The sequence below is a fragment of the Neophocaena asiaeorientalis genome, unplaced genomic scaffold (assembly GCF_003031525.2).
Source record: "Neophocaena asiaeorientalis asiaeorientalis breed wild unplaced genomic scaffold, Neophocaena_asiaeorientalis_V1.1 scaffold265, whole genome shotgun sequence".
Taxonomy (NCBI): domain Eukaryota; kingdom Metazoa; phylum Chordata; class Mammalia; order Artiodactyla; family Phocoenidae; genus Neophocaena; species Neophocaena asiaeorientalis.
This window is the reverse complement of record NW_020172172.1, coordinates 678,874-691,250: the sequence shown is the minus strand read 5'-3', so window position 1 is coordinate 691,250 and position 12,377 is coordinate 678,874. Positions and strand designations below refer to the sequence as shown.

Genomic DNA, 12,377 nt, shown 5'->3' with positions numbered 1-12,377 from the left:
ATATACTCTGGCTTGTTCTAAAACCACAACCTGGTCTCCATTTCAAATTCTTTGTGAATGTATGGAAATTAGGCAAATCAACAAATGTCTAAAAATAGCTCTGATTCTGTCAACCCCTGCACAAAAAACTTCAGGGCTGCCCCCCAACAACCTACAGGTAAAACTCTGAGAACACTCCAGGCCCTCCACACCCTGCAGCCTTAAGCAGAGTCACTTCCACCTCTTAGAGCTGGTATTTTAGTTGGAGCGGACTACTTGTCATTCCAAAGCCCACACTCAATTTCCTGTCTTGGACTTTCTGTCTGGGCTTTCCTCCTGTCTGAGCTCATCTATCAAAAACTCTGCCCCCTTGTAAAGGCCTGTATATACATCTCCTTCTCCATGATGTCCTTGACCTTCCCACAAGTAAACATGAGGAGGTCTGCATCACACTGTGCTTAGTAAACAGCTCCACTTTCTCACTATGTGGTAAACACCTTAAAGTTAGGGATGGTGTCAATTTTCATCTCCTTATCCATCATGGTGATAAACAAAGGACCACATACAGTAAGTGCTCAATAAATATGAAGTATATTATACTGAATATCTACTGCCAATTTTCAATATTGACTTATAAAATGTGATGGCAGAATAAAAGACTACTCAGTCTTGGTAACCAGAAAAGCACACTGAATGCTGAAGATAAAGAGAGCCGCCTCAACACAGATTCCCAGCCATGTGTTAGCTGGGGCTGCCCATGCCTCAAGAGCATCCCTTCTAGCTGTCTCCCAAGTCACAGCCTAGGAGGAAATGCAGAGCCCTGAGACCTGGCTGAACTGGTACCACCCCAGAACGTATCTCATGCTGGGCTGGGCCTTTCTGCAGGACTCAAACTCTGTAGGGATCTCACCCCACACAGGCTCACAACATCCAGAAGATACAGGCTGAGGCAGTCACACTCGCTTCATTTTGCAGATCGAGAAAAGACTAAATAATTTATTTAGCAACAACTCTGGGATGATAGCTTTAGACTCAACGAATAAACCAGAGTAGCTGAAGTTCCTGAAAGGCTATTTTTCATAAAGAAATGCTTTTTCCCCTTCCCTGCAATAACAAGGTAACTTTAAACTATCTACCCCACCTCAAATACAGGCTGCTATCCAATCAGGGCATAGTAAGAGAAAGTTACATTTCATTGGCTTTGTTTTTTAAAGATAAGGAGAAAATGAGTTTTAGTTAGCCTCTGAATTAAAAAAAAAAAGTCCTTAAGAATAAAAGGTACTGAATTACTGTGAATTAATATATCCCGCCTATGATTCATGTTCAGGATCACACTAGATATTACTTTAATTTGAACTATCTGATACAGTGAAATTAGACTTCTATAGTGTCAAGGATTCAAACGACTTCTAGCCCTATAGCTCCTGGTGTTTAGCTGAATCTACGATTCATAACAACCTCTTTTTTTTAAAAAATAAATTTATTTTATTTATTTATTTGGCTGTGTTGGGTCTACGTTGCTGCGTGCGGGCTTCTCTCTAGTTGCAGCGAGTGGGGGCTACTCTTTGTTGTGGTGCGCGGGCTTCTCACTGCGGTGGCTTCTCTTGTTGGGAGCACGGGCTCTAGGTGCGTGGGCTTCGGTAGTTGGGGCACATGGGCTCAGCAGTTGTGGCTCGTGGGCTCTAGAGCACAGGCTCAGTAGTTGTGGCGCACGGGCTTAGTTGCTCCGCGGCATGTGGGATCTTCCCGGACCAGGGCTCGAACCCATGTCCCTTGCATTGGCAGGTGGATTCGTAACCACTGCGCCACCAGGGAAGTCCCCATAACATTCTTAAGAGATTTTATGTCCTAATTTTTAGGTCTTAAATATATTTACCAAATCAATTCCTGAACTGGTTTATTAGCACTCAGTAACCCCCATAGACCCATAAATTAAAACACTGATAATTTCTTAGAAAACTCATTATCCCATTCTCAGCCAACATATAAGGACAATGTAAAAGTTCAGGAAGGTAAAAAGTTGAAACAATATCAGAAACAGAAATTGCTTCAAATAAAAAACTTTGAGAAAAGGCTCATGAATTTCCCTAAATGCAATCAATTCAATTAAAGATATATTTACAAAATGTCTGATATAAGGCTCTTTTAAAAACACTGCTGGGGATACAAATAACAGTAAGACAAGACTCTATACTCAAGGACCTTATAATAAATTTAACATTCTAGAAAACAAATTAACCAAGCATTATTACTTACACAGTGTGGTTATTTTTAAACGGTTAGTATTCCATATGTGCAAGAGTAACTTTCTTACAGTGACTAAAGTAAAATATTTCTAAATATCCCTACATAGTCATTCTTAATTAGGACCATTTCCAATACTAGCCACGCTATCCTCACGTCTCCATGAAATAGTCTCCATCTATTCTCCTACCTTTAAGATTTGAAGTCAAAAGAACAGTCACATGCTTCACAAAGTATTAAGTTAATGAAATTTTTGTTTTTATTTTTTAGCATCATCCACCAGTATTTTCTAAATTAATATTTTATAAATGTAACAAATATAAGCAAGATCTGACAATTCACTTTTGCAAACAAAGAGCAATAACACAATTACCTATTGCCTACTATCAGCATGTATGGTCTGCTAATAGTAAATATACAACATCAATATGTGTATTAAAAATGGGACATATTTCCTTTTAAATTAAACCACATGCCAAATCACCAGACATGATTTATACCTTAGTCTCACGACCCATCATATACTCAAAAAGCACTTTTCGCAAATACTCAAACTCAGTAGGTTCTCCAAAGAGCGAGACATCAGTATGGTACAAACTGCGACCTGTCAAATAAAAAAAAAAAAAAAACTGTAAAGACAAAACCAGATAAGCGGTCTTCCCTGGTGGTGCAGTGGTTGAGAGTCCGCCTGCTGATGCAGGGGACGTGGGTTTGTGCCCCGGTCTTCCCCAAAAAAAAAAAAAAAAAAAAAAAAAACAACCCAGATAAGCTACTTATTACTTAGAAAAAGACAAACTAAAAGACAATCAAAGGAACAAAGAGAGAGGCATCACTCTTGTACTAATTGTGTTATATTGTAAGTATTGTACTGCATTACATTACATATACACTAAGCATTCCAGTTGGTATTTTTCCCTTGGAAGAGAAAACAAGAATTATTATAGCAATTTTATTTCTCACATTCCCCCCATCCTCAAACTTCTTCATCTTTCTGGCATGGCAATTTAAAAAGACTAGACCTATGGGCTTCCCTGGTGGCACAGTGGTTGAGAGTCCGCCTGCCGATGCAGGGAACACGGGTTCGTCCCCCGGTCCAGGAAGATCCCACATGCCGCAGAGCGGCTGGGCCCGTGAGCCATGGCCGCTGAGCCTGCGCTCCTCAACAGGAGAGGCCACAACAGTGAGAGGCCCGCGTACCACCAAAAAAAAAAAACTAGACCTAGGGAATACAAAGATTCCTCAGAACTGGTATTTCTTTCCTAAATATTATGTGGTTGGCTTCAGATATCCTACAATGACTAAAATGATCATTTTTATTTTAAGAGTTTAGTAACTCAGAATAGTATTCTAGATTTTCTAGTATTCCAAACCTGAAAGCACTGAAGTTTAAATCAAGTTTTCTAAACAGTTCTGAAACACAAGGTAGATAAAATAACTTGAAAATGCATGAAATAATAATGCCAATATAGTGGTTTTCAGATACTTTGATTCAACATCTTAAAAAGACTGTCATATAATTTACAGTACATCTATTAATCAAGCTCCATTTCAATCTAAAACTAAAGAATAAATACAGTTCAGGTATATGAAGTCACACTGTAACAAACTTTAATTTGAATAAATTCAAAATTATGCATTATGTGAAGTCTATACTTGCATCCACTTCCAGAAGTATGGCACACTAGGTAATCTGAAAAGCCTTCTGCACCAAGAAACATCTAAAAGCATAGCAAAGAGATTAATGTGCCAATTCAAACAGACTGCTTGGATTGTTGACAGGATTAGATGAGTTGATAGACAAAATGTATTTTATAACAGCGTCTGATACTTAGTATTATATATGTGTCAGTTATTTTAAAAACTGTACATATGTGTTCATTTTACAATTTAAAACTGAGAAAAAAGGAAAATTAAGTATGAAATTCTTAAGTTGAAACTAAAAAAAAAAAAAAAAAAGAATCAATACTATTCCCTATGCACGGCTGGGCACTGATTTAGCAGTTCTGTGCTAAGAATCACATATGTTGACTTAGCTATGGCAAACAGTCTTTGTAGCAGGAATTTTCTCTGCAATGAGCCATAGGAAACTCCCAAGTTGGTTTTCTCTTCTTTTTGAAGTGTGTTTTGGAAAGAATCTAAAGAAAGTCCTTGTTTAATTAAAAACTGTATAATGTCTTATGTTATTTCACAACAGTAAGAGCTTTCAAAAACACAAAAGAATGTGAAATGGTTTAGATTCATGCCCCAGTGCCTTCCATGAAAAAGCAGAAAGGTTTACAAAACATTTAGCAAAATAAAACTATTCTTAATGCAGTGAGGCAGTGAAACTGAGAATGGGAAATTGTTAGATTATTCAGAGATTATTTGAAGTCATGACTATTTCAAGGGAACAACTATATAAAGACTCAAGCTCATCTTTAGGATCCTTTGTAAGTGGCACACGTAACTTAAGTCAACAGAGTAATACTTCCAAATCATCCTCCCCCACCTTGAAATAAATATTTTTATGAATTATTTTCTCCTTAAATCCTGGTTTAAAAATAGCAATTACAGCATTATTGTAATAGTAAAAAACAGAAGCATCTAAAATATGTAACTCTGAGTTTGTATGGGTATATATAGTGGATTACATAAATATCTGGATACACACAGAAGAGTCTGGAAAAATATATGTAAATTGTAAACTAGGTTCAGCTGGAGAGTGGAGAATGAAGTGGAAACTTGCAGTTTCACTTAAAATGGCAGCATTTTTTTTTACAACAAATATGCATTAATTTTTAGATTACTACCATTCTTTCCATAAAACTAGTTGTTACTGGTGAATTACAAAGGTAAAATATATTCCTTGTGAAGAATGAGATTAGCAAAGACAAAAATGAAAATCATCCAGAAGTCCACCAATACAAGATAACCATAGATAACATGATGAGAGATCATTCCTACCTTTGTAAGGTGTCCCCACAGTTGCTGCATATACATTCTTTTCATATTCCTTCAAACGATCTTCTAAATTGTGAATCTAAAAATAACAAATATTCCAATCATATCATAAGATTCATATGGAAATCATATGTAAAAAAAAAACTGCTGTAGCCACTAGATTTTCTTAATGCTGAATACAGGATATAGGCCAAAAAAAATTAATACATATGGTTTCTTAGATATGACACCAAAAGCAGAGACAACGAAGGAAAAAAACATATAAAATGTTTGTGCCTCAAAGGACATTATCAAGAAAGTGAAAAGACAACCCACAGAATGGGAGAAAATATTTGCAAATCATATATCTAATGAGGGACTTATATCCAGAATATATAAAGTACATTTACAATTCAACAACAACAAAAAACAAATGACCCAACTTAAAAATGAGCAAAGGATATTGCTCCAAAGAAGATATACAAATAATAAGATGCTCAACATCATTAGTCACTAGGGAAGTACAAATTACAACCAAAATGAGATATCACTTCATAGCAACTAGGATAGTTATAATCAAAACACTTGCTGGGGAAGATGTGGAGAAGTTGAAATTCTTATACTTTGTGGTCAGAATGTAAAATGGTGTCCACAATGCAAAACTGTTTGATGGTTCTTCAAAGAGCTAAACATATAATTACCATATGATCTAGCAATCCCACTCCTGAGTACATAACCCAAAGAAGTAAACAGGTATTCAAACAAAAACTTGTAAACGATGTTCCTAGCAGCACTATTCACAATAGGCAGAAGGTAGAAACAACTCAAACATACATCAGCTGATGAATGAGTTAACAAAATGTGGTATATCTATACAATGAAATATTACTCTGCCATAAAAAGGAGTGAGGTACTGATATATGCTGCAACATGGATGAACCTTAGAAACATCATGCTAGGGCTTCCCTGGTGGCGCAGTGGTTGAGAGTCTGCCTGCTGATGCAGGGGACACGGGTTCGTGCCCTGGTCTGGGAAGATCCCACATGCCGCAGAGTGGCTAGGCCCGTGAGCCATGGCCGCTGAGCCTGTGCGTCTGGAGCCTGTGCTCCGCAACAGGAGAGGCCACAACAGTGAGAGGCCCACGTACCGCAAAGAAATAAATAAATTAAATAAATGAATAAATAAAAAATAAAAAGCTCATGTATTAATATGATTCTAGTTATATAAAATACTCAGAATAGGTAAATCCACAGACACAAAAAGCAGATTTGTGGTTGTGAGAGGCTGGGGGGAGGAGGTAATAGGGCGTGACAGCTTAATGGGTATGGGGCTTCCTTTTGGGGGTGATGGAATGTTCTGGAACTAGATAATATGAATGCAAATGTTCTTGTTTAAATATACGTGATCACAAATTTATAAAGATATGCTCTAGCACCTTTAGGTTTGGGAATAAAATTTCCTGTGTAAGACAAGATTGCAAAGTCAATTAATAAATGAGTATTAAATCCGTTATTTTTTAAAAACTAGCTAAATGAGTTCCAAGAACATACTAACAGAAATCAAGGAAGTCATCTCAAAATAAAAGGCACCAATTAGACCTGTACCTGTTCTCTGAACTCTTGCTCTTTCAACTTTGAATCACTGATTAGAGTAGTCTTCTGTGCTAGTTGTGTCTGAAAGAACAAGAAGTCAGATCTGAGATGCAAATGGGTTTCATCATTGCTTGGATACATTTCTATACTGCTTGGTAAATTTCTCCTGAGAACAAGGCTCTTTATGTTTTAACCTAAAGTACAGAATGCTCCTGAAAATGGACTACCTTCACTCAAATTCAATGAAAAACTAGTCTTACCTGTAGCTCCATAATTGTTACCTAAAAATGGAAAAGAAAAAAAAAATATTAGTGCATATAATAAAATCTACAAGAAATAATAAAATGGAGCAATATGAAATTACAAGGAAACAAAAATTTAGTGTTACAGCCTTAAGAGAGTGGTTAGATTTGAGATGAGACAACTTTAAATATTTGCTTTTAAACCTGGTCTATGTTGCTATACAAACTATTAAAATGTAAATATACATAAAGATAGGTAAACACACAAAAAACATGACTGGAAAGTCACCCACCAAACTCCTAACAATGATTACCACTTGGGAAAAGGAGGTACCCACCAGGAAGGGTTTATCTATATACTTTTTCTTTTTAACAAGCATGTATTCATCTATTATCTGTGCAATTTCAAAAAATTAAACATATCAACATCTATTTATAGCATATGGGCCCTTTAAGGAAAATTCTAAAGGACCATTTCTGGGAATCCACTCTACACAATAATCACAAATTATTTTTCATTGAACTCAACACTGACGTAGTTCAAGATATCCCAGATGCACCAAAAGATGCTCAAAAAGGAAAAGAATAAAAATTCATAAAGAATAAAATAGAAAAATATTTTTTAGAGTAGAAATAAAAGTTAAGGATAGTTTCTCCTTTCTTATGCTACAAGGTAAAGGATTCAAAAGACCTCCTGAATATTAATTTCATAATGTTTCAATACTCTATGGCATCTTGACACAGGCCTCAGTGCCACTTTACGCAACATTAATACTTAATTTGATACTAAGGAAAAGAACATGTTACAGAGTAGAATATACTTATTTGGCTCATAGGAGGCAACATTTAATAGCACCAAGTATATTCATATTGTGACCAAATGGCAAAAAAACCCACCTAAAATAATAGAACTAACTTAGTAGCTAGTAAAGAAAGAGAGAAAGAGTCTACTCAGCTTTGCTCGTTGCTAATAATCAAGATATATGTACCAAGCAGCACAGCATAGCAAAGCCTTTTATAAAGTCCTCTTCTCTCCATTTTGGAAAAGTGATCCATGTAATTGGTTGTCTATAAAATTGCTTTCTGGTCACTGACTTCTGTAATGAATCCTCTATAACTAAAGGATGAAGCCATGAATGTGTCCACCTTTCCCAAGACCCTTATGACAGAGCTATGAAGACCATACTGGAATGAGCAAGAACATTTTAGATGTACAACGGTACACTGCCCGGATTCTTGAATGGGGGCCCACAAGCCCTGCGGGTGTGCACTTGTTGGGGTGCCCAGCAGGACAAGAAGCCACAAGGTAAACATGGCCTTTCATAGCATCAGTTTTACTTAAAGATTGGGATTATTAAAAAAAGAAAGAGAGAAAGAAAAAAGCCTGGATATGGAGTGCCAGATCTCTTTGAATTCAGTGCAATTTTCCAAAATAATCCCATTGCATCTACAACTGGTCTGTTAACAAAGGAGAAAAGGAGACATTGTTTTTCTCAAAGGTATACAACTAAAAACATTTTTATGTAACTACAAATAAAGATATATTATAGAGCAGGGGTCCCCAACCCCTGGGCTGTGGACCGGTCCACAGCCTCTTAGGAACCAGGCCTCACAGCAGGAGGTGAGCAAGCAAAGCTTCATCTGCCGCTCCCCATTGCTTACATTACCGCCTGAACCATCCTCCCCCCACCCCACCCCCTGGTCCGTGGAAAAATTGTCTTCCACAAAACCAGTCCCTGGTGCCAAAAAGGTTGGGGACTGCTGTTATAGAGAATGTAAAATTTATATGAATTCTTAGCACAAAATATAAAAATCTAAAATTATCATACTTTCTACAGACCATTTTTGGCTCTGCCCCAGGGCTATGAGGTTAACTCTCCTCTGCTGTTCTTTCCACAGGAAAGACTGAGAAGCAGAGGTATCACAGAAACACCCTAGGCTCTGAAGTCTGGAAGACTGGCTTTATATTCCCAATAGAATATTTATTGTGTGACCTTCAACATTTTATTTAACCTCTTTGAACCTCAATTTCACTGTCTATAAAAGAGAGGCAGGCATCTCCCTCTTGAAAGTCTTTTGTTAGGATTAGATGAGGTAGGTAGGTATGTTAGTAGGCGAGCCAGTGAAAACGACAATGTTTTCAAGGAACGTATGGAGCCAAGTCCAGTTCCCCTCACTTTATCATTGCCAGGGTTCTCCTCCTGCTCTAGCCTTTGCTGGTATTTCTTCTGCAGCTCCTCAAGTTGAGTCTGTAGATCTATTACTTTTGCAGTCATTTCTTCTTCACGAGCCTTTAGAATAAAAAAAATATTAACAAACATATCAAAAAGAATGCAGTAAAGAGGCAACATGATCTAGAGAAAACTACCTTTGTAGGAGAAACCAACACCTACACATTTTTGGAAACACAAACCACTGTTTTTACTGTAATTCATTACTGTGCTCTAAACACCTTCCTTCACGCCCCACTTTTAACTCCAAGCCCTTTTAGAAGCTGCTCACTCTTCCTAGGATGACTTTTCCCACCCTCAGTCCTCCTGCCCCCACCCCATAAAGCTCATCAAGCTGTTTCTTTCCCCTTAAACTAGGGTTCCAAGGTTCAAGCAACACTTAGGTGTATAACAGCGTTGTGACAGAACTGTAAAACAGAATCTCTGTTTTAAGACTTTGGCCTTTTCTACACTAGGATTTGATTTCTAGAAAATATCCAATATAAACTAGTTTTATGCACAGCACTGCTCAACCAGCTGGCAACTTACTGATCACAAGAAGTTGTGGAGGTTTTTTCTCAGCCCCTTGGGAAGGGCTGCACAAATCAGGATGGTTCTTTGCCCTAGTTAGCAAACCTGTACGTTCCCTTCACATCTGCCTGCAAACCATACCAGCAGTTCTTTGGAGTAAAATGTTCAACTAAAATCTATTTTTGAAAAAAAATTACTGTCCAATGTATTGGTAACTAACGTAACGTATCCATTTGCCCTGAACTTTGTAGAAAACAGACAAGGCTGCAAAAGTAATACATGATTTACTGGTTCAAAAATCCTTTTTGTAAAATTTGGCATACAAATCATTCTCTCTTCTGTTCTGACTGCCCTGGTAAAAGGCTGTTGCCCACCCTTAAATTTTTTCATTTGTCTTGATAATTGCCATCGTTTGTTGTACAAAGCAGTCCAGACCTCTCCTTGCTCTTATAAATCTTGCAATAACCTTTTAGCACAACCTTTGTGCTAAAAGAATATTTGACATTGGAATATTGATCAGATTTGAGTAATGAAGACAGGACAAGTGCTTGCTGAGTAAGAGACTAAACAGGAAAACAGCCACAAGCAGCTATCTGATTTAAGAACCAAGAAACATCATTCTCAAAAACAAAAACAGGCCCCAAGGCACAAAATAAAGCAACAAACCACAAGACACCTCGAAAATCTAACTTTAAATACCACTTGTCATGAAACTTAGACCAACTAAAAGAGAACGAACCCCTTCTCTCAACATAAGCAAAGCAGGGGTATCTTGTAAATAGCCTCCTTCAACATCTGCCCAAGGCACTCTAACCCAGCCTCCACCCCTAAAACACCACTGATCAGAAACTACTGTAAATCTGTAACTGCCTGCAATCCTGGTTTACTTACTGTTTTTATTCTACCATCACATATCCTGTGTGGATGTCTGTGTCAATGTGGTCTAGTCTTGTTTGAAAGGATCACCTCTTACAGCTACTTATTCAGTTAGGTCCAGATTCTGATATGACAATCAGCTATGTCTGACATTGCCTTTGGCAGCTGGGAGATACCACTAGAAAGCAAGCCCGCTAAAAATTGGAAAAGAATCCTTGACGTGTTGTTTCTAATTTAAGAAACAGTTCTATAATTTCCTTTGTAAAAGCTTTCTGTCTTCTTGAAGGGGGAAAGAAAGCAATACTGCTTGCTCTGAAGTAAAAACAGTAAGAAAAACTAAACTGAATATTTACGCACATACATGGAAATTATGTTTTAAAGACTATTATGCCAAAACCAAATCACTAAAATACAGTGAATGTCAAAAAGAAACCAGTTTTATATCTAATGTAGCTGTAAGAGCTACTCCCTCCCAGTGAGACTGCTCTGAGGTTGGGATGAAGGCAGTCAGCTCCCTTACTTGTGAGACTCAACTCCTTTCAGATGTCACCAGCCACTCTCCCCGAATGAATGCTCCCTTTGCCCTACCAGGTGTCACTTCCTTCAAATTTACCAAGCGTCGGGCTTCCCTGGTGGTGCAGTAGTTGAGAGTCCACCTGCCGATGCAGGAAACACGGGTTCGCGCCCCCGTCTGGGAGGAACCCACATGCCGCAGAGTGGCTGGGCACATGAGCCATGGCCGCTGAGCCTGCGTGTCTGGAGCCTGTGCTCCACAACGGGAGAGGCCACAACAGTGAGAGGCCCGCGTACCGCAAAAAAAAAAAAAAAATTTTACCAAGTGTCTAGTGTGTGCCAAGCATTTGGCTAGGTCCTCAAGACTAGAGATGAACAGCAAGATCCCTGCCTACAAGATGCTAATAGTCTAGAGGAGAGGACAGATACATTAATACATTCTTACACACATATGTATGTATGACAAAAGTAACATGTCGTAAGTGAAGTAATAAAGTACCAAAGGAAGACAGGTGCAATTAATTCTATTTTAAGGGGTTTCAAAAAACCTAAGTGAAAACAATATGATGCAGAAAAGCATATTCAAAAAGCTAACTCTGGGGTAGGACAGGGAGAAAACAAGAATATATTCATTTTTGTTTCTGTTTGCATAAGGAAACACAGGAATATTATTACATAAGAAACTAATGGTTACCTGTGGAGGGAGAAGGGGAACAGGGTATAGAATACAGAGAAAAGTTTGGATGCAATTCTCATGATAGACCATTCTCCAAGTATACCTTTTTTTTATATTATTTTGATCTTTAAACCGTGGAATACATTTGATTCAAATGTTTTTTTTCTGAATACAAGATAAATTTAAAACTTTTAAAGAAAACTGCCAAAAGAGATGACAACAGCTGCACTAACTCATGAAGTGTGAGAATGTACTCTTGAAGCACCAGGAAAAGCGTGAGCAGAGGTGAAATACAGCGAAGAAGGAGCTAAAGCTGAGCTCAGCTAGACCACAGACTGACCCGGAGGATGGGGTCACCAGGACAAGGAAGCCACTGCAGGTGTTCAGGGGAAGGGATATGATCCCCGTTTGTTTCCAGATAGACAATAACTCTGACAGGAAGAGACGAATACTTTACGGGGAAAAAAAACAAGAGCAAGGAGACCAGGCAGGAAATTAATACAGTAGGCCAGACCAAATGGAATACGGCAGCCTAGACCATGGCAGAAGCGGTGGAGTTAAGAGGAGAGGAACAGGCAATGGGAGTCAACGAAAC

General features: G+C 38.0%; 1 protein-coding gene across 6 annotated transcripts in view; it reads right to left on the bottom strand.

Annotated features, from left to right (window-relative positions):
• Positions 1-12,377, bottom strand: part of GOLGA4 (golgin A4) — a 117,890-nt gene that overhangs the window by 26,676 nt on the left and 78,837 nt on the right. For all 6 annotated transcript variants that reach the window (XR_003004756.1, XM_024756835.1, XM_024756808.1 and 3 more), the window contains 5 exons: positions 9,154-9,267; positions 6,995-7,015; positions 6,747-6,815; positions 5,167-5,242; positions 2,724-2,827 (listed from right to left, as the gene is read on the bottom strand). Coding sequence is in view for 5 of the 6 variants with exons in the window: in XM_024756835.1 (XP_024612603.1) it covers positions 2,724-2,827; positions 5,167-5,242; positions 6,747-6,815; positions 6,995-7,015; positions 9,154-9,267 (384 nt within the window). In the remaining variant the exon portion in view is untranslated. The remainder of the gene's footprint in view (positions 1-2,723; positions 2,828-5,166; positions 5,243-6,746; positions 6,816-6,994; positions 7,016-9,153; positions 9,268-12,377) is intronic.